The sequence below is a fragment of the Aptenodytes forsteri genome, unplaced genomic scaffold (genome assembly GCF_000699145.1).
Source record: "Aptenodytes forsteri isolate BGI_AS27 unplaced genomic scaffold, ASM69914v1 Scaffold65, whole genome shotgun sequence".
NCBI classification, from domain to species: Eukaryota; Metazoa; Chordata; class Aves; order Sphenisciformes; family Spheniscidae; genus Aptenodytes; species Aptenodytes forsteri.
The window spans coordinates 9,156,156-9,183,232 of record NW_008795127.1 but is presented as its reverse complement, the minus strand read 5'-3'; the positions used below and the strand labels follow the sequence as shown (position 1 = coordinate 9,183,232).

General features: G+C 37.2%; 1 protein-coding gene across 1 annotated transcript; it reads left to right on the top strand.

Annotated features, from left to right (window-relative positions):
* Positions 1 to 27,077, top strand: SLAIN2 (SLAIN motif family member 2). Its single transcript, XM_009277426.1, has 7 exons — positions 1 to 145; positions 5,907 to 6,071; positions 7,511 to 7,672; positions 8,897 to 9,256; positions 11,625 to 11,762; positions 22,554 to 22,872; positions 24,422 to 27,077. The coding sequence occupies exons 1-7, from the start codon at positions 4 to 6 to the stop codon at positions 24,486 to 24,488; spliced, it is 1,353 nt and encodes a 450-aa protein (XP_009275701.1). The 5' UTR covers positions 1 to 3; the 3' UTR covers positions 24,489 to 27,077.

The following is a 27,077-nucleotide window of genomic DNA, read 5'->3' as shown; positions in this document are numbered from 1 at the left end:
TATATGTCCCCAAAGAAGAAACTGACTCCAGTGCAAAAATGTGTCAGTCCATTAGTTTGGTGCAGGCAGGTATTGGATTACCCAAGTCCTGACATTGAATGTGCTAAAAAGTCGCTGATTCACAGGCTGGAACAGACAATGTCAGGTGAGTTCCTGCATACTAACACCGCTGGGTTGTACATGTTTATTCTGAAACAGAGTCGGAATTAGCTGATAGTTGTTAGAGAAGAGGGTGACATCCAGCAGTTACTTCTATCTAAAGTTTTTAGTATGGCTTGCAAACAGTAACTCATTCCACTCATTTTCTGGACTGTATGAATAAAATGAAAGGAAGCATTAGATCCTGAGTCATGATTTCAGAGTTTTATACTACCTGCATAGTTACGATTTGGTCAGAAGTTTTTCAGGAAGAAACAATGTCCTTAACTTGGAGGTTTTCTTGTCTTATTTTAAGAGAAGCCTGTATTGAACTATCGTAATTGTTAGGTGCTTGTCAGCATGTTAACACGGAGCTTAGTTTTCTGCTAGATGAGCTATTCTTTTTTTCATCTAAAGAAATGGAGGCTGAAGTTCTTGAATACTTTGGGGAGGTAATACTGATTTCTTTTCCTCCCATCCCCAGTAACTTAAGATCTTGTCACAGATTAAAAAAGTCCAGAGTTCATGATTCTTCCTTGATACAAATTAGTTGGTTATATTCAAAACTGGAGAAGGACTGAGCATTTGGCCCTGTGAGGATGAAAGCCTAGATTCTCCACCCTCTTACTCCCAGCCTTTTTGATGTCAAACCAGCAGCAAAACACTGAAGGTCTGATTAGAATTCTCTGTCCATCTGGTTTCTTGCTTTATTTTAATTTCTTTGTTAGAGCCTATTATTTTTTTTTAAAGAAGTTATGCTGAGACATAACTTTCTTTCTTGCTATTAATATCTGTTCTCTCCCTGTATTTCCATCTTTTTGCAGTCTTGTGCTACCTGTGATCTATCTTTTTTTAACTGTTATCTTCAGGAATTAGCAGAATGGCTGGACTTGAGCTAAGAATATATGAACACACAGTTCCAGGAGTGTTCCCAACTACTGTCTCCTTTACATGGTTATACATAAACTTTGTGCTGAGCTTATTTGACTGTAACTTTTTTCCCCTCCTTGGATTCTTTTCTGGAGTGATTCAGTCTTTATTTTGGTTTGTACTAAAATCGTCCATAATAAAATTTGAAAACATTGCTGGTAGATCACATGAGAAGTCCATTTCTTATTTTCATAAAAATCGGGGGTATAATGGTGAAAGTGCCTTCAGTATGAGTCACCTTTGATCTTCCCCTATTTCTTGTGCTTTGTGTATGCTGCTTTGACGAATGTCTATTAACAATTTTCCTGAACAGTTAACATGATATGTAGTTTGCTACAGGCAAAGACTGAAATTCTAAACAATGAAAAGTACCCAGATCCCAGGGATTTATGAACAATGATACAAGTTTGGGAATTCGAATACTACTGAGTATTTAGGACTGGATAGCAGTAAGTTAAGCATGAACAATTTTGTTCATGGTTTAACTTCTTTTCAGAACTGAGTAAAAATCTTCCCCAAGTACCACGAATTCTGTTACCCTTAGGGTATCTTTAAAAATTCAGTCATAGTTGAATCAGAGTGTCAGGAAGCTTCCCTATGAAATAGACAAACTTGAAAGTTTGATCATTCAAATGATGTGTCTGGGCAACTTTACCTCTTTTTTTTTTTTCATAGACCTGAGAATCTGCCTCTGGCAGTGATACTTGCAAGAATACTGCGATTCATCTATACTACTAATAGGGGAAAACATTAGTGGTAGAAGAGATGGGCACTAATACTGCTGGTTGGAGCAGATTGCATGAAAAAATGAATTTGTAACAAAAATACCTGTCCTTTAGAGCAACCAGCCTACTTAAAAATATAGGGTAGCAGGAAGCTCCACTGGAGAAGAGTAGTGGTGCTTGTAACCTTGTGTGTGTTTCCTACCCCACAAGTTCTGGAATATCTTGTGACTTCTATTTTACATAGTACTTGTACCTCATGGACCCATCATTTAACCTATTACTAGTTACTGGTTCAGTTTATCAATTTCAGTTCTGATCTCTGTGGATAAGGCTTTTCATACTACTGTTACTTTTTCTCCTGAATCCTTGTTGATGTTTCTTTTGCCTTGACTATTCTATCTTTGTCAGTTCCTGTTATGTCTTTCTAATCTAATATAATTTTGCTGTTTCTCAGTCTCAAATGCACTCTTGTATTCCACATTTTCCTCTTCCTCCTTATAAAGAAATCTTTTCCATTGCATGATAATAAAGGAGGGAAGAGCGGCTTTCAACTCCGTGCTACTGTGGGCAGTTACTGAGAACACAGGGTGCACAGTGCCTTGTCACTAGTTAGTTCAGGTTTACAATTGCAGAGCGAGTCCTGCTCAGTGTTAGAAGCATGTTCAGACTAGAGGGAACCTTAGGTATATTATGGTGCAAAGACCTCTCTTAGCCATGCCTCAAGTCCCTGGTGAAAAGTGCAAGAGTGCATTTCATGTTGGCTGGAAACCATGGCTTCCACATGGTGGTCTAAAATCGTATGGGGTAGAGCACATCAAGAAAGCAACTGCAGGAACAGAGAAATACTAGGCGGAAGAATTTCTGGAAGAGATCTTTCTTAAGACATAGTTGCACAGAATTAGAAAAGAGTAACTTTGGTCATATTGCAGTTTTTACTGAGGCAGCATTTCTATTTTAATTTTTGAAATCAAATGCATGATCAGTATAGCTGGTAGGAGAACTTTGTGGCTGTATGTGTAAAAACTGTCATTTTCCATGCTGAGTTTGACTTTTCAGTTAAGCATTGAGCTTGTCCAAAACCAACTGTTATTTAGCTAACTTTGGTCTCAGTGATAGACTTTGCTAATGATTGTTTTGAATTACTACAGGGACTGCTAGAATAAATTTGTCATTTAATTATAACAAAAATAAGTATCAGGCCTCTAGCATCTGGAAAGATTGCACCTGATTCATACATAGATCTTCTGAACCACCTAAGCATGAGTTTTCTGCACTCAAATTCTTCTATTCCTATTTTCTAGAGCAAAAGAGAGATTCAAGACCAATTTAACAAAATGTTGACTAAAATAAATTAGATGCTGCATTCTGTTTCTGAATGTTATAAAAGAAAATTTACATTAAAATAAAAATGTTCATCATTAACCCTCCCCTCTGGTGTTTTGAAGCTAATGTGTAATCTTTTGTAAGCTAATGTTTCATCTAATATAGCATTATTTTAGTGTTAAAATGAGTTATGTCTTGCTAATGTTGTCTGACACTCCTAATAAAGACTGTATCTCTAGTTGTTGTAAAAATAGTAATGGCTTCTGAAGTTACAGGAATTGCTGTTGGAAAAACTTTAGGAATTCTAGCCCAGAGAAATGGTTTGAATCCAGCTTTTTTTTCCTGGGGAAAAATACAGTGCTGAGGAAGGTAGAAGTTCACATTAGCTAGGATGAAACCTGCTGTACCATATAAAGTGTCATCATGTACCGGAGCATACTTTTTATATGTAACAAAAGTATGCTTTCTTTCATCTAAAGAAATCTGTATGTGATCAAATGTTTTGTATCATTATGGATATGTACAAAGAACCTGTTTTGAAGGTTATACAGTAGTACAATTGTTTTCTAATTTGTGGTTAATATTTTAAAATACTTGCCTGTGTAATAAGTACGAAATAAAGAACTATTGTGCAGACTACTTTTAGGGTTTTTTTACTGTCATTTTCAGCAGGAGATGAAAAGTAAATTTTTTTTCGCATGAGAACAAAGATTGAGTTGGAATAGATGTTTTGGGGTTCCTGTGTGAATGCCAGAAGAACTTGCTATCAAAGGAGTTGTCTCATCAGAGTCAACCAGAATACAATGGGCTTGTAATTATTGGTTTTGTTAACTGAGCTTTGTAGTAAAATGGAGATTTCCCTTCTGACATTCAAAATAAACTGGAGGTACTTCAAGAATACTTGCTAGAATTCACTGAATTCACTAATTGCTGAAATTAGTGCATATCATTTAAGACTTGCAGTGAAAGCTGGAATATAAACTTTCCATCCTCTATCTATAATTGTCTTTTCACTCTAATTAAAACACTATTAATATTAACTGGTTTAAACACCAGAGACCAGAGAGGATCTTTACATGAGGTGCAATTTAAGGAATCTGCTGCAAAGTCAACTTTAATTTCTGCTGCTTCTGCCTCTGTGCTGTGTTCTGCCATCCATTTGGTGGGATGATATGTTTTTTGGGTGCTACTAAAAACTAATTCACTGATGCAATCAGTTAAAATACTCTAGCTGTTTTTAACCTAAATCCACTTTAGTAGGCTGGATAATAGTGTGGCCCCACCATTGCTTGTACTGAACAACTGAGGAGGTAGTCACCAAGAGCAAAGTGGGATGGGAGGAGGAGCTGAAGCAGGCTTTGCTGCTGAAAGCAGCATTTCATGCAACTGTAGTCTCTTTTGGCTTCTTGTAATGTCAAAAAAAAATCTTACACTGAATAAAAGGATTTCTAGTAAACAAATTAATGCCAAGTTGTTTGGCACAGTAGAATAGAGTTCAATTCCTTTTTTTTTTGTTCACTATTGTCAGTAGCCTAATTATTACTGCACTAATTAAAGCCCTTTTTCAGTAACAGAAATGTCACACAACATTCTTTGAATAGCTTAATTTAGTTCTTTTTTTTTTAAGAACCACTTGAGTGTATTGCCATACATTGGCCAGGCCTATTCTTGTCAGTTTGTAATACATATGCATAGTTTCAATACTGTTGTGTCTTGAAGAGAGTTTAGTTTCTAGCAGCTAGGTGAGCTGCAACTTAATCTAATCTAGATTTACGTATCATAAAGTTTGGATCTCTAGCTTTCAGTTTAATGTTTTGCAATTTAATTTGTTTTTTGTTAAAATACAATTCTGTTTGGCATAAAATGGAGGAACTGATTTTACCAGAAGTGACTAAATTTCCTTTGGTTCCCACTTGCCACATTGAAGTTCCATTTTCTATTATATTAAAATAAAATGTAAGTTTCTGAACAAAATAGTCATTTAAGTAACTATGCAAATCATACACCTGGCAACTAGGGGAATTGCAGTATCATACTGAAAATGGTTGGCAGTGGTTAAAATTAATCTGAAAATACTTTAGCATTGAAAAATTTACAATAAATAGCAAAGTACTCAATTTTGGATCATATATATGGGGTTGAAGCCCACAGACATAAAAATCCCAAAGCATTAGAACAGGAGGTATACAGAAGGGAATAATCCTACTGTCGATTTGCTTTATTGTGCCCAGTAGGTTCATGGTACCCAGAAACATAAACAGAAGCGTTTGCCATGCTTATGGTTTTTCATTTTAGCGTATGTTTTGGGGAATTTTGTAGGTGGTATTGCTTAGTTCTGTGGTGCTGGTATTGGGGTTACTGTTGAAATATTGTGTGATCTAGACAGGTCTGTGAATTCTGGAGAACTAGACTTCATGGTGTGCTCTGGTTTGTGTGTAATTGTGCATAGGATGTATGTTACCGTAGCTTAGCTACTACTGTCTTTTGAGTTGCTTCCCTCCTCCTTCGCAATGCCTACACTGAACATCTTGAAGAGATCAGTTGTAGTGATCTTAGATCTGATTTTTACAAGGAAAATATTTGTTGCTATCTTGTCTTGTCCTCTTCTCCCACTCCTTCCACAGTGTGGTTGTATCTAGGAGATGAAGAAATCAGTTAATAAACTTCCTGGTGACTGAAGTGTTCTACTTGAGTTGTATAGTAGTTAAATCACACTGAAGATAGAGTATTGTATTAATTTTTCACTGGTTCCTTCAGTATAATTTGTTGCTTTCCTCCTCTTTCACACAGCTCTCAAGAGGCAGAGTTTGTACAGCAGCCCTTTCAGTGCGGTCAGTTACACAAGCTCCTATAGTCCAAATACTAGTAGCCCCTACAGCAGTGGTTTCAACTCTCCCTCCTCAACACCAGTGAAATCTGCTTTAGTGAAACAGCTCATACCTCCTGGTACCTCAGGTAAGTGTGTGTGTGAATGTCTGGTCTCTCCCTTTCCCCTTCCTCCTCTTCCTTTCAAAAACATGTGCTCAAATAGATTACATTTGCATTGAACTGGAGTACGAAAGATACCAAAAACCTGAGTCTTTTGTAGCATGTTTGCATCATGCAGTATTTAAACTTTTTAGGAAAGGCTTTTTTCCAGACTTTCTGGCATGAGATACATTTAAAATGTTTTCTCTGGAGGTCCGTGTCCCTAAGATCACTGATGTGTATTAGTGGTTAGACCAAAACACATAGTGTTAATTCTGTGGAGTCCCAAAACATGTAACCAGCTTCTAGAATTAGCCCTGTAATTGACTGGATGTAAGTTGCATAGTAAGTGTTTAAAGGTTAGGTGTTGGTAGTTGTAAAGTCTTTGCAACTACCCTATGACTTATTAACTGAAACGTTTGGTATGCAATGTATCCATCGGTACCTCTGAGACATGAACAACATAATCTAAGAAAGAAGCATGTATTTTAATTAAAGGCATTCCTTGAGGCTTTGCAGCCATCAACGTAAACACTAACTTCTGGCAACGTTTTCTGCCTTTATTCTGCACCACAGGCACTTCCTTTGCATCAGAAAAATTGAACATGTCTCTACTCTGAAGTCAGAATGTTGGCTTATTATATATACTTTAACTCAAGTTAGCTTGCAGGGAAGATGAAAAAACATTGCATTGACAATCCAACTATCTATAGTTTGTTGTGGACTTGTAAAGAGAAGCCTGCACTGCAGTATATTCACCAGGCCCATTACCCAGGTTTTGTTTTAATCTATGTAACTCTGCTCTGCATTGTGTGCTACAATGCTGTATCTGCCTGCAGGACAGAGAGATGAAATGTAACTGGCAATGGGGTGTCAGCCAGAAGGCAGCAAACAGGAAGAGTTTTTCTGGTATGTTATAGTTTAGCAAAGATGTGTACATAGAACAGGTAGTATTTTCAGATAAACTGTATTTTAAGCATTCCAAACTGAATCAATGTTCATTGGATCAGCAAGTCCTTATTGTCAAGAAAGATACAGTCAAGCTTATGTCTTACAAGGTAGTGTGCAGAGATGAGAATGAAAGCACAAAGGGAACAGATACGCAGTTTCTCTTTCTGTAAGAGCTGTGCAAACTTCATAGCGGTTGAAACTTGGTACAGGTAGACCAGATTATATGTTGTTAATTTGTTTTGCACTATTATAATGATTTTATGAAGTTGCTCAGTTTTAGAAGGTGATGGCTAAGCTCTGCTTGTGTAAATTATATGTTCAGCCTAGGTTCACAATCAAATGTTTCAAATGGTCTGTCAGACTCAACATCTCAGTCATAATCTGTTTTCAGATTGGTGGTTCTTTTACTAGGAAAGGAAATACAGCTTGCCTTTTTTTTTTTTAACATTTCCTATTACTTTATTTTCTTTCTGTAGGTCATCTTAAAAGTTCGGCAGATAGAAATCCTCCACTAAGTCCACAGTCCTCTCTGGACAGTGAATTAAGTGCATCAGAGATGGATGAAGACTCTATTGGGTCTAATTACAAGCTAAATGATGTTACAGATGTGCAAATTTTAGCACGAATGCAGGAAGAAAGTAAGTATTTTGCATTCTGAAAACAAAGTGAAGCAGTTGATCTTTTTTTATTGAATAACGGCAGTAGCACTTGCTCAGCAGGAATGGAAAAAGGGTGTAGATTCTACTATGCATGTACAAATGTAGTTCTTCTGAGAAGGCTGGCTAAGGACTTCTGCCTCTGGGATAAGGAAAGGAAGTTGCTGTGCAGAAGTGTTCTTTAGGAACAGTGGACAAAAGAAATGCTAGAGAGAGTATGAATTTGTAGCATATAGTATATGCTAAAAGGATGGTCGTTAGACTCTGCCACCAGTCTTCTCAGGAGATGTGCCTTCCCAATGTAATCCAGTCTTGCTGACATCAATGCTTAAACCATGATTTAAATCACCGAAATGTAAAGTCAATATGGCAAAGAATAGTGAAGAAAAGCACCTATGTAGATGTCTGTGTTTCATTATAGGTTTAGTTGAGACTTTGTCTGGTTTTTTGTCCCTCTGAGATTGCAGAAAGTGGTAGGAATTTCAGTTGTCTAACTAGGTGGTCTCCAGACTTTTTTATTGCATACCCCTATCAGTGGAAAAAAAAACCCAAATGTCCAATATATGTATTTTTTTATAAATTATATACATGTACTACTCTACTAATATGTACACAAAAATACACAAATGTACACAAAAATAGCAATTTAAAAAAGGATGAGATAAAGATGAAATAAATGCTATTTTAAAAATACTATTTTATTAGTAGTACAAAATTTTCTTCCTGCACCCCAGTGGATAGTTTTGCGTGCACCCCACTTCAGAGACCACTGGTCTAACAACTCTAGTTTCTCTAGGGGTAGCTTATCATATAGGTTTTTTTGCTACATGTACTAATACATTGCAAGAGACATTTCATTGTGGCTGCTATAATTGTTATAGAATGTTAAATGATATCAAAATTAAGGAGTAGCCTGTGTTGCTAGTATCCAGCCTGGGAGAGGAGATGAACAAGTACACAACACACCTATACTGATGATTGCTGTAGTATGGAAAGGAATGAGCTCACCTACTTATTTCAAGACGTTATCAGCTGGTACATAACTTTTTTGGTACTAATCTGGAGTTAATTTAATGCCTCAAATAAAAGGAGTTAAGGTGAGCCAAATGTGAGTTTAAGTGCTGGGTAGATATTTGTATGCGCTGTCTCTAGTTTGAACGATTTGTGGGCTGGAAGCAAGTAAACAATGTTCTCCTTTGTTACCAGGCCTCCGGCAAGAGTATGCAGCAACTGCTTCTCGGCGTAGTTCTGGTTCTTCTTGCAATTCTACAAGGCGAGGCACGTTCAGTGATCAGGAGCTTGATGCTCAGAGTTTAGAAGATGAAGAAGATGGCACACATCACACAGTGCACCCTGCTGTTAACAGGTTCTCACCATCACCTCGCAGTTCTCCCTGGCCTTCACCAAAACAATCTCCAAGGAATTCACCTCGGTCCCGATCACCTGCTCGAAGCATAGAATACAGTAGAGTGTCACCCCAACCTATGATTAGCCGTTTACAGCAACCTCGTCTTTCGCTTCAAGGCCATCCTACAGATTTGCAGACTAGTAATGTCAAAAGTGAAGGTAAAAAGCTCTGTCTCAAATTTATTATACAAGTAGTTGTGTAGTTCCTGTAAGGGATTTTGGTCTGTGTGCAGTGCTAAAACTATGTACCTGTGTAACATCATGGTTTAATCTCAGAGTTGTTGAAGAAAAAGCAGAGCAAGCAAAGCTTAAGTTCTGCTGGGGAACCCTTACAGTCAGATGAGTTGATAGGCTTGTATTTGTTTTAGATGTTATCCAGTCACTCTGGGTGTAATTGAGTTTCGTGGTGACCGAGTTCTATCTTTGGCAGGCAAATGCACTAAAATAAAGCAGAGCCCAAGGGAAACTATCATTCACCAGTAGGGTTAGGCCTTGCAGATGATAGAATAAAATGCAGCGAAAGTAACTGTGGTCAGATGAGAGTAACACGGAAATTTATGCATGCCTGTAACCTGTGAGATAGCTGAATGCTTTCTTCTGGCAGTGCAGGGCTCTGAACTCTTTGAGCATGAACAAAGCCTTAAAAATATTAGTACTTAAGTCATGCCTTTGTTGGATACTTTAGATATCTCAAAGCTGTGCAAACTGCTGCGTAATAAAAAATAAAGCTTGCAGTAAACTTGACACAATTATATTATATTGGCATAGAACGAAATACCATATCCTGATATGATTTTCCTTCTTGAATGTACTTTTTCCTGGTAGCAATCTGGCAGAAACTCCTTTAATTGGGCTGCAGTTTCACAAGCGTATTCCCATTTTAACAAATGTAGTTGTTATATGGCAAATAAAATCTTCAGAAATAACATACATTTAAGTATTAAGAATTCACCTTATTTTTTCATCTTTCAGGTAAGCTGGATGCAAAGTGTCTGCAGTAGAGATGATGTAGAAATGCATTTTTAAGCAGTTTATTTTCTGGGTGTGTTTTCCCCCTAATATAGCAGAGGTCTATGCCACTTACAGAATTTCATTGACTAAGAAATTTTAGAATTTTAATCAGGAAAATCAGTGTGGAGAAGAGGATCCTGCAAATTTAGTTAGCTGTTCAAGAATATCTTTGGAAGGGTTAGCTTAAGTCTCATCTAGTAATAGTAGTTTGGGGAAGTTTTAGGTATATAGGAAAATGTACAATACAAAAGCTAATGAATTATATTGTGACTTAGTTGAGAATTCCTTTCTTGTTCTTTTCTAGGGTTTAATGAAAGTCTTAATGTATGCTAGATGAGTTACAGCAAAAATAGCACGAGAGGCAAGGTACCAAAAGCTGGTATCCCACATACCAACGGGATCAAAATAGAGCATGCTATCATGTGTTTCTGAAACACTTCTAAGGAATTCTCTTGTAGTGGTTTTTGTGCAGTTGAATGTTGCTTGGATATTCAGAGTTGATATAGCAGCAGCCAAAAATGTTGTCTGGGTTTTTTTTCTCTTGAGCGGTTAGAGGGAAATTTGGTTGACAGGGTTCAACAATGTACCAACTGCAATGCAAACAGTACTAAGTGTAGAAAGTACACTTGTAGGAAAATTCAGCCTGCAAAGATTCTTACTTTTGTTTTCGTCTTCAGTGCTTGTGTATGGTTAGCGTACTTCTTTACTGCATCCCTCCACAGAATCAGGTTGGCCACTCATCCTGACAAGGCATCTGCAGTCTTCTGTCCAAAGTATGTCATCAACCCAGCTATGCATGGGTTGGAGATATGCAGAATGTCATTAGACTTGAGAGATATTTAATGGCATCTTCTTGTGTTCTATGAGCAATGGTACAAATTTTAGAAGACCCTTGAGGAACCAGTATTAACTGAATAGATAGTCAAGTCATTTGTGAAAGATGAAGCATAACTGGACACTTCAATAATTTTGAATGCTGTGTGTGAAGAGTTTCTTTCCAAGTGGGTGGCTGTTATTTGTTGTATAACGTGCTGATATGGGACTGGGTAGTCCCAAAAATTGACTCAAAAAATCACTATGTGTTTTTAATCATAGGCAAGTGTTCTATATTATTAATAACTTTCTAGGTAGAGACTTCAAAAAGTATGCAAAACTGCAAATTAGGTTTGCCTATTCAGTTTCCGTTACGGTAGAACAAAAGCCAGAGAATCACAACCCAGATATGTTTCCATTTCAAAACACACTATGCTTGACTTTTTTTCACCACAGGTAAAAAATGTACATTCTTGCTTTTTTATATAAATATTTTGTATATGATAGATCTGAGAATAATATAGAACTTTAATTCAAGATAATGGAAGAACTGTAATGTAACGAAATACGCTTTTAAATTGCAGTGTAGTTTGATATGGCTAACGTTTTGTGTCACACAGATTTGGGGTTCAACTATGGGTTCATAACCTGAACTTTGTCCGGCATCAGACTACATGTGGTATCTTGATATTGTTTCATACAGAAAAACTAAGGCGTAGTCTTCCAAACCTGTCCAGGACGTCTAACATCCAAGCTGAGTCTGTGAAAAACAGCAGAAGTGACTCAAACTTCCAAGTGCCAAATGGAGGAATACCTCGCATTCAACCTCAAGCCTCAGCCAGTAAGTACCTTTAGTGACACTGCAGTGTATATTTCAGAAGTGATGGTGCTCAGCTGTCTTCCAGTTTCATGGCAGAGAGAAACATTGCATGTCACACTGAAGGTGCTAATCTTGATTTTTAATCACACCTGTGTGAAAAACTGCTTTTTTTGGTACACAAAATCTGGTACTGAGTATATTCAAAGAATTCCTGATCTCTTATTAAGTATCATTCATAGTTTCCTAACAGCATATGTAGAAGGACTATAGTATAAATACAGTAGTGTTACACATTTCAGAAACCATTTATTTTCTGTGATTTACAGAAGTAAATAGTGCTTTGTACTGTTGAATTTTATTTTCAGACTATAAAAACTTACTAGGCTACGAAAATACTTACCTAGATGATGTTTATTGCTTTTTTTTAAATAGTGAAACCTGATCTGAAATCATTCATGCAAGTTTAACCCTTTTTTGCTGTTTATTTTCTTCTTTTGTTTTGTCACCTGGAAATTATATTCAGTTGCAGATTTTATTTACTTTTTTAAGTGTCAGTATTTCTCAGAAAAGGTTTGGATGAACCTGTGCCCCAATTAGCCCATTGCTGGGCTAGCAGCTGCTAGTTTGCCCAAAAGTGAACTGCTGATGTGAGAACGCTGCTAATCTCACAAAGTCTCTTAAAAATGGTGACCTTAAAGAAGCCAAAGCAAATGAAACTTAAATGTTCAGTGCTTCTTTATATGTCAATATTGACAGTTCCTGTTTAAATGTTTCCTGACCATTTCATTTTAAAACAAGTTTCAGAATAATAACAACCTTGTGTGACATTTTCAAGGGAAGAATACATTATGAATATTATATGTAGAGCTTTGAACTATAAAAGTTCTCTGATAAAAGTTCATCAGTAATCTAAATATTTGATGGGAAATGTAAGATAATATTTGTGAATGAAACTAATTTTTTTTACCCGTTGAATACTAAAGGCATACTGGCATATCTAGTTGGCCTTATTAACTAGTCCTTTCAAAGCAGTGTGTTTAATGCAACCAAATACAGTTAAATACAGAATAAGGAATACAGACCATGCCAATGACTACAAGATTTCAATCTTTGTAGTGACTCTGACCAGATGTAAGGGTTGTGTGGACAGTCAGTCCCAGGTGTGTGATACTGTAGCCAAAGAAGTTAATGTGACCTTGTGATTGTTCATACCGGTTATCCCTGCATCCTCTCGCCTTGCCTCTTCTTCCAATCTTCACAAATGCTCAGAAGGTGGGATTTACAACTGAAAGGGCATGTGTGTAGTTCAAATGCAGGACTGTCATCTCTTAGGCAGGCTTATCAAACTATAAAGCACTTGGAGCAGTTGGACATGAGCTCTCCAACTGTGTTGTTTTTGTGATGGGAAGAATAATCAAAATGACCTGAAAGAAAATGAAGGAAAATATTTTTAGTAAAAATCTCTACAGATTTTATTTGGTGTTTTTAATGTTGAGTGAACTGGGAAGGGAAGAGCATAGAGAGCAGCTTAGTTGGCTAGAAGGCTATTTCCAGTATTAAAAGTATATTCACAGTGAAACTTTAGGGAAAGATTGGACAGCAGAAGTCTCAATATTCAATATTTGGTGAGTTACTTCATTGCAGGAGCCAAAGTAGTGTGACTTATTTTTTTTTATATATATATATAAAAATTTTTCAACTTGTGGGTGGATTGAGAATCACAGAAATTATTAGGTAAATTTGCTTGCTTTTATGGGAACCTTTCCCCAAATGTGAATCGCTCTAGACCAACTTACATTTAAATGTAAGTTAAGTATCATTAACAAAGCCCAGATTTCTAGCTTTTACAGTTTCCCTGCTCTTACAGATGTTTGTCAGAGTCTTGCTATTGACAATCGTAAAACGGTTTGTGTATGAAGTCAATGAGTAAGTATCTTTGCTTAGTCTGGATTAAAAAAATTTCTGCAAAACTGTACCTTGTATAAAAATTGCCAGAATTGTGTCCTTTTTATTGTCTACTTTTTGTTTTATTGGTTATATATTTTGTCACCTTGCGCAAAGCACTGTTAAATTGCAGCAAATTTTTGTTTTCCCTTGGCGATGACTTCTGGGTTGTGGGATTCAAAGCTTCCTCATATACCTGCTAGTTTTGCATGAGCTTACCTTTGCAAGGATGCTGGCTTACCACCCGAGGTCACTACTTTTCTCCTTGTCAAAGATCTGCTGTTCATAATTTACTTGCACATTTGCTGTGGCTGCAATACTGGACTTGCTATGGTTGCTGGCATTCAAAAATGAGTTAGGAATCCAGTAAGTTTCTGAGAAGACAATTCCTGTTATGGTTGCATAGGCAAATTGTACATGCTTGCTTAAAGAGTAGAGGGAAGATACTTGTAATATGTTTAGAGGTACAACTGTAAAACATTAAAACACTTGGCATTTTAAGTTTTAGGTGTAATGTGGTGAAAAATCCAAATTCTTTTTGAAAAGAGATTGAGAATGAGTGGATTAAATAGTAGTTGTAACTATTAGAATCTTCATTTACATCTGGTTCTCCATGCCGTTATGCAGAAAGTACTTTTTTACATGAAAACTATTAAATATTTCACAGTTAAAAAAAACACTGGAAGATACAGTAATACTTGTGTTCTCCAAGGAATAGGTATCTTTTAGACTTTAAAGTGTTAGAATGACGGGAAGCCTCTGTATTTGCATGCTACACCACATAGATTGTGCAAAGCTGCAGAACTTCCAGGGTGGCTTCCACATAGAAGCTACGTGCTTTCTAGTGGATTGTGTGTGATATTTTTGTACTTATCTGGCACTGTTAGCACACGAATGTTAAATCTTTAAGCAGAATTAAATATAATACTTTTTCAAAGAGCTAAGCTGTAGATTGTTCAAACTCTCAGTAAAGTAACTAGTCTGCTTGCCAAGATCCAGCTGCTTGGCATGTTCAGAGTAAAAGGAGAAAGTGTATGTTTTGAGGAAACAGAGTATTCCAATTCGGTTGATCAAAAGTAAACATAACTACGTATATTCAGCATGCGCCATTTGTGACAGGTAATGTAATAGTATATGGAGTGCTTCAAGACCAGCAAATAGTGTGGATAAGCATGCATTCCACGCTTATCTCAAACTGCATGTTTCCTCAGCATTGCTGAGATTGCACTGCCTGAAGTTCTTTTCAGTGATTCAGTGCACATAATTGTTTAGCTATTGAGCCTCTATTTCCTGGAGGCTCCATTGAGAAGGAAAGAAATTGACTTACATATTTATTAAATCCTTTCCATATCATCCCACATCTCTGACTTGCAAGCAGCGTAAATAATGATGGGGGAAGAAACTTAGTGCCATGTGCAGTAGCACATTTAAATCTAACTGAATGAATTAGGGCAAACTAAATTCAAGATCATAAATATGAAGGAAGAAGCTGTTTTGATTTTGTGTGGTATAACAAAAACACTGATTCAGTAAGAAAATGATATAATGGAATACTTGTGGACAGAAACACTCTGGCCAGCGGTCTGCCTCACTAAATTCCTAGGAATTGTGCTCATTTTTAAACATCTTACTGTGCTTAATTGGCTGTTTATGGGTATGCCTTAAAAATGTTTATAGCAAGACCATGTGCCAGAAGTTGAGTAAGAATTGCATATTGCCACATGCTCTTTTACATTAGATTCTAGTTGGTAGAAGGAATGGTTTCTTTATTCTTAATAGTCACAAGCAGCATTTTATCATTTTTTATAAACACTTTAATTCCTTCTTGCTGCTTGTTGAAAATGACAGTATTTAGTTAGTTATTAAGACTAAAATGAATAGACCACCTAGTCATATTTTCAGAATGAAGGTAAAACACATGATGAACTACTTTTATAGTTCACAATATATTGTGAATTTTGCATGGACTGAAGGATAGGAAAGGTGATGGCAATTATTATATGCTATCAAGTTTAGAAAAGGATTAACTAATATTATTAGGATGCTAATTGCTCTTCCCCTATCTTCTTTATAGTGATACTCACCAATTGGTGATAGGATTACTGAGCTTTCTTACTGAGGGTCAGGATCTTTATGCACAGCTGTTCCCCCATCTATCTTCCTTCTCACTATGGAAATAAGCCTTGGTAGTGCAATCAGGTTTATGCTGGTATAAAACTCCATACACTGAGGTGAGCAGAAATGTTTGTTCATACCGTATCATTTTAAGAAGCCTTTGTGTAGGCAAAGCTTTATTTCATTGACTACTTTCCTCCTTCCCCCCTTAAATATGCTGTGGTCAAAATATGCTGAGTCGATGCGTTCCTTCTGGCAATAGGTAACACTCTCCTTGCCAAGATTCTGCAGCTCTTGGAACACTGGCTTCTCTCTTGGTAATGGGTAGGTAGTGAGGTCATTTCAAGGCAGTATCAACCCTTGAACATTACTAGAAAATAGGCAGGACATAGGAGCAATAAAAAACCAAATTTTGTCGTGGTGTCTACATGCTGGCAGTTGATAATCTTAGTGTTATGTCTTTGTTTTGAATCCTCTTGCATACCTTTTGAGGGAAAAAACCCCAGACATCTCTCAAAATGCGTTATGTTTGCATAACTGAAAAATATAACTTTTTTATATGATCACATTTAGACACAGATTTATGCTTTTGTGTAGTGTTAGAATATTTTTTTGAAAACTCCTTTAAAATGAAAAGTTTAATCTTGCTGGGCCAGATATGACAGTTTAATTTTCATCTTCGGATCTAATCTTGCACTCACATTGCTGTAGCATGTTTGCTAGGTGGCTTGTTCTCCCTTTAGTGTATTAATTTTTTTTGCCTTTCTGGGCTTTTTGCCCTGCAAGAAGCTTTACTCTTACAGAATCTGCGCGTTTTGCACTGCAAAATTTCTGACACACTCCTCTGTAACTCTTTGCCATTAAGAGCAAGCACCATTTAAAGAAACCCCATCACTTCCAGAGTCATAACAGCTTTTTTGAGTGTTTTACTCACTCTGTTCCTTGCTGCTTCACAAGATGCAATTCTGAAATTCCCAGTAAACTTAGTTTTCTTATCTTCTTAGACAAATATAACATTTCTTGTCTTTCAACAGCTCTGCAAAGGCAGAAAAATTTGCCTCGTGCTGCCTTCAAAACCAAACAGTTTCTTCAAACTCCATCTACAAAAGGAGGTAATTAACTTACAACCTCTTATCAAGCTCCAGCAAATCTCACATAATTGTTCACCTGCATTAAATCTCACATACTCTAGATTAATAAAATTGCTGTTGCATGTCGAGATTAACCAGGTGGTCCTTGCTGTATCAAAGTACATTTTGGTCTAAACATTAAAAAAAACAACCCTGCATCATGTAGGGAAAAAAGTATTAAATTGGGTTTTGAGATAAAATCCAAAGATTGGTGACTTCAAGCATTAATCAGGAAATCTGGATTAGAAAAGCAGACTCCTGAATCCATATTCATTAGGGCTACATTTGGTTAGGCGTTTTTTAAACTGTAAAATACAGGTTTTTTTCAAACAAATTGTAAAAATTTTTTTTTTATTGTGAAAAAATATGCAGACAAGTGAAAATATCATCCTTTGTGCTGGAAACAAAAGCTAACGAGTTTATCCTTGAAAAGATGAGCGTAGAATGTCAACTTGTTTTGCACATACATGTGCACGTACTTGCACTTTCTCTTTTCCTCTCAAAACTGGAAGAATAACCCCAACATACAGTAACTTAGATTTGTATTTTTTTCCTCAAGGAATTAGACTATTGTATATAATATTCCAGTTTGCTAACGGCTGAAGTTTGCTTCTTTTTGAGGAGAAAATGAAATATGTTGAGCCTCTAATCCAAGTCGACAAGTTTTAACTGATTTTTAATTAATTCTGGCAGCCTTGTATGTGACACTGCCTCAATTTCACTACTAAGATAAAACAAGTTATTGATTTTGGTTTTAAGCATAGTTGGTTCTGTTGTCTATTACAATCTAGAAGATCTCATTTTAAAGATCATATTTCACTTGAGACCAATTCATAAGCTCTATATATGCTAGAATCCTTAAGGATTATGAGGGTGGCTGACAAAACACGTTTTCCTCTCAGTGGTTTAACAATGCTAACTTCTTTGAGTCAACTTCATTCCATGCAGAAAGTTTTAGTAAAGTATAATGACTTTGAAACAGATTCACATGGCTTAATAGGATGTCTCCAAGTCTTCATAATATTCCATACCAAATGGAGAAAAGTTCTTTCAATGTTCTGCTTTGGCATAAGACCACTGTCTCGATTCCCCTGCAAAGCATTCTGTTCTGTCTTTCCAGTTGGCCATGCCTTTACCTTCATCTGGATGTCTGGAACACTTATTAGGTGTATGGCCTAGTCTGGAGCTGTGGAAGCGTACAGAAAATTAACTTCTCTTTGAGTTTATATTAGTTGCAAAATTTGTAAAATTTTATTAAACCTTAGAGAACATGTTGCACTGCCAGTTATGTATTCCAGTTTATAGTTGCTGTCATTCCTCACTGCAAATGAGGACCCAACATGTCCTTTCCAGTTATTTGCTATTTTATAGTCCTTTATGTGTTGGTTTTTCTTGCTTCTGATCTGAGATTCTCACAAGTATAGAAGCATTATGCAGTAATGAACCGACTTTTGCTTCAAAAGAATAAACAACTATGAGCAACAATTGGGTTTAGTTTCTTAAAATACTGTTCATTACATAGCTTGACACCTTTCACACACAGATGTTGGCTGCTTTTTTTTTACCATTTTGTGTAAAACAGTTCAAAATACATTCAAATAACTAACTCTTTACCTCACTGTAACAGATTTGTTAAGGCTTATACAGCAATCCCATATCAGAGAATAGTTTGGGTTGGAAGGGACCTCTAAAGGTCATCCAGTCCAACCCCCCTGCTGTGAGCAGGGACATCTTCAACTAGCTCAGGTTGCTCAGAGCTGTCCAACCTAACCTTGAATGTTTCCAGGGATGGGGCATCTACAACCTCTGGGCAACCTGTTCCAGTGGTTTATCACCCTCATTGCAAAAAATTTCTTCCTTATATCTAGTCTGAATCTACCTTCTTTTAGTTTAAAACCATCACTCTAGGCCCTACTAAAAAGCCTGTCCCCATCTTTCTTATAAGCCCGCTTTAAGTACTGAAAGGCTGCAATGAGGTCTCCCTGGAGCCTTCTCTTCTCTAGGCTGAACAACCCCGACTCTCTCAGCCTTTCTTCATAGGAGAGGTGTTCCATCCCCCTGATCATTTTTGTGGCCCTCCTCTGGACCTGCTCCAATAGGTCCACGTCTGTCTTGTACTGAGATGACAGAACAGTTTGTTGATTCCCATCGTTTTACCTCATCTGTTCTTTCGTATCGGTCTGAATCATCTCATCATGATGGTTATGATTTAACAACTGCATCAGAATTTATTCTGATTTCAAGTCAGTGTGCAGCAGCTGGCCTTGGGGTGCAAGCCAGATAAGGTTGTAGCTTAACAGCATCCTACTTTCAGGTGGGGATCTCTTGCTCCCTGCCCACAATCCAGGACAGAATCCAGAGAGGGTGGGAAATCTGAATGTCGTGACTGCACAGTGCCATTTATTTTTATTGTTGCCAGATGTTTTAATTGTAGTTGGTTCTAGTTGTTTAGTTTCTAAGGAGATGGAGTTGCGTAAAGTTGTTAAGCACTACCCTTACACGTTTACGTGTTTTCATTAAACATGGATCAGCTCAATACTGCACATGGGTATATATTGTGGTTTAATCCCAGCCAGCAACTAAGCACCATGCAGCCGCTCACTCACTCCCCCCCACCTCCTTGTTGGGATGGGGGAGAGAATTGGAAGGGTAAAAGTGAGAAAACTTGTGGGTTGAGATAAAGACAGTTTAATAGGTAAAGCAAAAGCCGCACACACAAGCAAAGCAAAACAAGGAATTCATTCACTCCTTCCCATCGGCATGCCGGCAGGTGTTCAGCCATCGCCAGGAAAGCAGGGCTCCATCATGCGTAACCGTTACTTGGGAAGACAAACACCATCACTCCGAACGTGTCCCATCCCCCTCCCCCTTCCTTCTTCTTCCCCCAGCTTTATATGCTGAGCATGACGTGATATGGTATGAAATATCCCTTTGGTCAGTTGGGGTCAGCTGTCCTGGCTGTGTCCCCTCCCAGCTTCTTGTGCACCCCCAGCCTGCTCGCTGGTGGGGTGGGGTGAGAAGCAGAAAAGGCCTTGACTCTGTGTAAGCACTGCTCAGCAGGAATGAAAACATCTCTGTGTTATCAACACTGTTTCCAGCACAAATCCAAAACATAACCCTATACTAGCTGCTGTGAAGAAAATTAACTCTACCCCAGCCAGAACCAGCACAGTATCCAATTATCAGATAGTCTTTGACTAAGACAGTACCTCGCTCTTTGTGATCTGTCTTACAAATAGGCCAAACTGAGTTTATAAATATCTAAAACTGCTCTAAGACAAAATTCTCTATATGTAGAGCAGAATTATTAGGCAGTTTGCCAGAGATTGCATCATGTGGACTGTTTTGGAGATCACAGCGCACTGGAAGACAATTCATTCCTTTATGTACAAGAATGAATACAGCTCTCAGCAATGTTTGCAGTGCTGTGCTGACAGGAAATGTTTTATGAATTGACAGCTCAAATTGGAAGCATGGTAAAATATGGTCAACAGAAAACTGGAGAGAATGGAGAGGGCTTAATTTACTGGATGCTTACTTTCACTCGGAATGTGACAAGCGTTCTTCAGTTACAACTTTTCATTGCTTATATTCTGTACCTAAAAACCTTTTCCCTGCTGTGCCTGTAAGAGGCTCAAAGCTATATTCAGTTTTTATACACTGGCATCGCTCTGTTGGTCAGTTGCGAACATGATGCTGTGTTTGTGTTCCAAGCAAGTGGTGTAATGAGAAGTTCAGTGATAAAAGCTGCCTATGTTTATAGTGTAGAATCACTTGGAAATTCTGCAGATTCGATTGCACCAACGTTACAGGCAATGTCACATTTTTAAAAACTTCTAATATGTAATCTATCTTAGTTCTAGGAGCACTTCACTGCTCTTCTTGTCCAGTCATTCTGCTGTTAATGCTTTCCTTAATCCATTCTCTGGCTTGACGCCAAGGTTTTTATTTTAAGCGTTTTTATTTATTCTCCTCGATACTTACCAACTGTCATGTATTGTTGACATCTCTGCCAGCTTTTTTGTCAGCTTTTCCCATGAGCGGCTTCATGCTGTGTTTGATATCGCTATCAGTGGAAAGGCCCTCTTGGATCTGATTCCTTTCTGGATTATCCACTTCACATCTGCAGTGAGGCACATAATAATCTTCCTAGACATCCCTTGTAAGGAATGGCTTCAAAATACAACCTGAAAACCACCACTTCCTCTGTAGCCTGTCATTACTTGTCCCTTCTCTCACTCCTCATGCTCTTAGTGGATCTACCTTGTAAAATGATAATAAAAGCCATGTGAAGGACCATCTTCTTTATGTAAAGCATCTGTCAAAGATGACTCAACTTTGGTCTCTGTGTAAAAAAAGTTTGTTTAGTGGAGGAAAGAATAGTTCATGCAAATTCACTAAATGTAAATGTGATTTTGTTTTACTTTCCTGATTGTTGACTGTTACTGACCTACCCTAATCAGTTTGAAAAGCTGATGAAATACCATTTAATTATTAAGATGATGGATTAATTTAAGTATTCTGTTTAGTGATACATTATGCATATTTTGAAAATATTTCTCATACTCATGAAGAATTGTGCTTAAGGTTTGGCATTATCAAAGAACTGTTGAGTAGTCTTTTTGTCAGTATTTTTGCTGCGAAGATCAGTTGTCATTCACTGCTAGCTGTCTACTAAAATTCAGAAGTAATTCTGGAGTATATAATAAGAATTTTTGCTGTTGCATTAATAGCATAGAGTAAAATAGATATATCGTACAAAAATAAATTGTTAGTGGGGTACATTTGCATGTGCACCTTGTTGCACAGACAATGTGCTGTATTGTAAGTCCAAGCCTCTAAATGGATTTTCACTGGCTTATTAACCTTTCCCAGAAAGGACTTGATAGAGAACTATATTTCACATACTAACTCAGATACAAAGTATTTGAATTCAGATATTAGTTATACTGATAATTTAGATAATGTTTGTAAGAAGGCGGCGGCTATAAATTGTTATAGTTGTCTGGTTGAAGTTACATAGCAGCACCTTAATCTCTTTGGTGTTGGGGGTTGGCTGACCCTATCTCTTTTTCCCCCATCAGCCAATAAATCTGGAACATGACCATATCTTTAGGTGAAGTTTAATTCAATGGATTTGGTTAAAGAGAAGAGCATAAAAGAAACATTAAGATGCTCTGCACTCAGAATTTCGTCACTGAAAGCTGATACACGCTTTGAATCTATTTAAAGACTGTATCACACTAGAATCCCATATTCAACGTGTTTTTTCAGGGATGGGAGTTAGGTTCACGGGTTTCTGAAGCAGCTAAATTTCTTAACAAATATGTTCTCCTCTGTTTCTTTTGACTTGACTGTTACAATGCTTAGAGCCTGACTAGTATTACTTACAAATATTTATTTTTCTGCATTTATAATAAACAAATGGGGCATTAGAGTTACGATATCAAAAACACATGAAAAAGAGGACATCTGAATTCCTGTTTCTCATTGCTGCTCGATTGGCTGTATTCCATTATACATTCCATATTGTTTGAATTTTCACATTAAGTAATTTCCTGTTTTTAATTTCAATTATACTGTAACTTAAGCTTGAAAGTTACTTCTGTATTTTATTTTCCAGTACCTTCTTCAAGTAAATTCCGCTCACCTGCAGCACCATCTCCCCTAGCTCTCCGACAACCAGTGAAAGCATTTAGTAACCATGGACCCGGTTCAGTTGCTGCTCCAGAAGCCATGCAGCTGACACACAGTAGTTCTTCACCAGGGCCTCTTGCAGGCCAGAGTTCAGGCTTGCCAAGCCCTGCCAGCAGTATTAACAGTACTACTCTTACCAGACCGGCAGGGACAGCAGGGATGAGGAGTGGTTTGCCCAGACCCAGTGCCCCTTCTACAGGGGGCATCCCAGTGCCTCGTAGCAAACTTGCACAGCCTGTTCGCAGGTGAGTATGTGACAGGGCAGTCTTAGTTTGAAGTTTTCATAATGAATTTTGTACGTTGTGTATTTGTGCTGCAATTCTTATTTTGGTCTCAAGGTATTTAGAATGGAAATGGAGACCTCTACGTGAAGAATTTGACTGGTTTTCCAAAATAGATTTAAAGCAAAACCAAGAGAAAAAGATGCTCGAGTTAAGAGAGTGAAGGTGAAGGAGTGAAAGTGAAATGAGTAACAAAAGATACTGAACTAAGTAAATAGAGTGTCTTAGTCTGGGCTGAGAAGGCAATAAAAATTGGTCTGCATGTGGTAAAAAGTTATCAAAATATAGCTGGCAAGTGAAAATTAATTTGTACCAGTGAGTGACACGTTCTGAAGTCAGAACTATTGCAGTTCCTTTTGTAATCCATATGTCAAGCAGTGGTACCATGGTGAGAACAGTTTCTCTCCTTGGGCAGCTAGAAACTTCAGGAAGGAAGACACATCAGGATGGAGGAGGCATCCATAGCACTTGCTAAATGTAACATAAAAATAAATGCAGTTAACCCACAGGACAAAACAATTTTCAGCTCAAACATAACCTCTGTGCTAGCACTCAGCTGTATAAGTTGCTTAATGTCCGAGTGCTTTGGAAAACAACCACAAGAGAGACTAAATATTAACTGGAAAGGCTACATATACAGACAATTTCTCTTCAGGAGAATCAGAAAGAAGTGATGCATAATTTAGAATATGTGCTCTTAATGCCATGCTAATGTGGATTTTCACTGAAGGTATCAAGTGGAAGCCAGCTGACGTAAAGAAGCAGTCATCCACGAGGAATATTAAGAATCCTGTTAAACAGAAAGGATAAACGGTCTTCAGTACCGCAGAAAAGATGAAACAGCAGTAAATGGCAAAGTGGAGGAGTTCTGTTCTGCAATGAGTGCTTGGCAGGGGAATGACAAGTGACTGTCACAGTATTGGCTGTTTTGCACTCCGAGTCTGCACTGCCAGCAGTATGAAACTTCGTGTAATAAAAAGCAGTTGTGTTTGACTGGAAGTTCTTAATAGTAGCGAAGTGCGGTTGTCCAAATCACATCTTACAGAAAAGTGTTTCACTTATTAAACTTATACAGCTATTTTTTCTTGAAAGTTTACGTACGTAATGCAGTATCTGTACACAATGCAATAATGAAGTATCTATGAATGTCAAGATTTTGATGTAAGCAAAATGTAATACTCTAAACAAGGATTTCACTGTTTATACATCACTGACAAAAAGGCATATTTTTAGATGGCAGCAGACTAAGTTTGTATTCTCACAGAGTATAATAGCAAAAAGTTTTCTATTTATGCAGATGTTTTTTCTGACATGGTAGTTGCCAAGATATGCAACACACAGAACCTGAAACTGAAAATACTTTGGGGTTTATCTGAAGTCAACTATATTGCAGAGAAGTAAATGAGTGAAGTGTATATTTCAATTATTTATAAAATGTTTACATTTGTATGTATTATAGATGGAGATTTCAGCAGTTATGTATGAAACTGAAAAATATCTCATTTTATTTTAGATCATTACCCACTCCCAAAACCTATGGCAACGTGAAAGACGAGAGTTGGAAAGATGGCTGCTACTGAACTGCAAAGCTTAATGCAAAGTTCCAGTGCTCATGGATGCTTCCTCACCAGGCTAAAAGACAGCTTGATTATACAAACTGTTCAGATGTGACTTTTGGGATTTGTAAAAATTCCAGACCTCTCTGTCTCTAATTAGCACAAACTGGCAGAGATTATAAAGCAGCACTTTAATGACATCTAACATCAGATGTTTGGTGATCATACAATCACTGCTACATTAAATTGCTATCAGTTCTGGGTTTTTTTCTTGCTTGCTAAAGGTGTATCAATATGAGCATTTATGACAGTGGCCAATGTCTGGGCAAAAACCTAATGAATGCCAAAGAAATGCCCATCTTGAAAAACAGCAAGTGTAACAGTCAACTTACATTGTCCAAAACTTCATTTTCAGCCCGTTTTAATTCAGCAGAAAGATTGGTGAACATTTACTATTGAAACAAGGCTACGTTAATCAGAGCTAATACTCTGATTGCAGACTGCTACGGTGCTAGTGAAACGTTGCTTTTAACAATTGTATGAGATTCTCATTGGGGAAAGTGGTACGTACATCCTTCAGAAAGAATCAGAAGTTACTCTGGAGGATTAGGCAGAACAGTAATTAGTAGCCATGGCTTTTATTAACATTAAAGGTTTGAATGTAGCAGACACACAAATGCAATAGTATAGATTGCATCTTTCCTATGTTGATGATCAGCTTTACATGCGCTTCTATGTTTGATTGCCAAAAGGGCTTAGTATCAGTTGTACAATCTTTCTAACCTTAAAGTTCCTGGCTCAGGAAAGATGGCCTTTGCTATTGTAGCCACATTTTTATCACATGGCTCGCTATTTGGGAAAAACTTTTTTTTATAGCAGGTTTCCTTAAAAAGGAAAGAGCAAGTTGTAATGTTAATTTGTTCTAATACAATACCACTATGCTTGCAGCCTGGAGCAACTGTAAATGCTGATAGTTAAGGAGAAGGAAACACAACTATGCACTTGTAACATACAAATTTTAAGGTAATGAGTTGACTCTTGATGCCAAATGATATTCATTTAGGTGATGTTCCATGGTATGAGGGAGTTTTCTGTATCCTATTTTTTTACTTTCATCCATTTCTTAAATTGGTTTATTTTAAATTGTAAATATTTTTACAGAAGATATTGCCCATGTAAGTGTGTTTAAATATGTACTTTGCCTTACATACGTGTATCTTACATTACTGGTAACAGTATGAAACCTGCTATGTCTGTTTACAAGCTGTTAAATTCCTCTGGTGGCTCTGACTTATTCTAACGCATTTTGCTCAGAACAACTCATTCATATAATTAGCATTTGAACCATTGTTTTCTGTTTTGGAAGACATCATGCAAACACTTGTAACTACAGTTGTATTGGGTGGGACTAGTTAAATGGAAGGGATTTTCTTTGAAGCTTTTTCAGTATTTTGGATGTACAGTTGATGAAGTAAGAGAATGTGAATGGTATATCCTTTGTGCAATGACTGACGAACACTACAAGTTGGATTGGACGGTAGGTAGCCTTCAACCCCGTTAGTATCTGAGTTTGGAACTGCTGGTGTATTTTGACTCCCACCACTAAGAGGATAACTAACCCTGAAATTCTAGCACTTGAATTTTAGGCCAGCATTAACATATTCTTGGATGAAAAGCCATGCAATACTACTTGACTTGGAAGAAGCCAAATAGGAAGGAGTGGAGACTAATTTGCAGCTCTAATTACTCATGCAAAATTTGGGTTGATGAATGACTTCACGCTCCAGACCAAGATGTGTGCTGAGACTTTGAAGTCAGGGTATCGAATATACTGTAATTCAGTAAGATTTCAGCACGGGTAAAGAAACTACCTTGCACCAGTAGACCAGTACATACCACCAATCTAGCCTTGCGTCCTTCGCTGGCACAGATAATGGCTGTCAGTTAGTATCTCATGTCACCATTAAGCAGAAGAGAGGACTAGACCAAATGTGCATATTCTCGCTAAAGCCTGAATTTTAACTTTTCAGCGTTTTACAAAGCAATGCTGCAGTCTTCATTGAAAAAAGGTGAATTTTAATTGGTGGATTTTATCAAATGCTTGATTGACTTTTAAATTTCTACAGTCAGTTTAGATGACGATATTGGGGGTTTTACCATGGCTGCATCAAACTGCTATGTACCTTTCCTTAAGTTAAGTAATTCATCACTTGGGTAAGTTCAGCTTAAGTTTTTTAAGGATTCTTTTCTCTGTTGTTCTCCCCCTGAAATACAGTGAACGACTTCCTGCGAAGATAGACTGTCTGTTTTGTGCGTTACCAGTTTATTGATATCAGGAAATCACGGGGCTCTGTGTTTAGAGATTTACTGCAGAAGTGTGGAAATACGGATTTGATAAACTAGTGCCTATGATTTACTTAACTTATGTTTGATATAGTAGTAAGGGTTTTATGAATGTGGATTACTTTTTGTGCCAACAGCTCGGAATTGTTGTATGTGTGTAGGCAGAAGGACTTGTTCTGCTTCCAAAGTTATTTAATTTTTTTTGTTTGAATGTTTTTGTAAGTGTTAAAAGTGTAAAAAAAATATATATAAAATATTCTTACCACAAAA

Excerpts from the sequence above, each read along its gene's own strand:
- SLAIN2 (XM_009277426.1), top strand. The coding sequence starts at position 4 with ATGTCCCCAAAGAAGAAACTGACTCCAGTGCAAAAATGTGTCAGTCCA. Across the intron at positions 146-5,906 it reads GCTGGAACAGACAATGTCAG|CTCTCAAGAGGCAGAGTTTG; the intron begins GTGAGTTCCTGC and ends TCTTTCACACAG. Across the intron at positions 7,673-8,896 it reads AGCACGAATGCAGGAAGAAA|GCCTCCGGCAAGAGTATGCA; the intron begins GTAAGTATTTTG and ends CTTTGTTACCAG.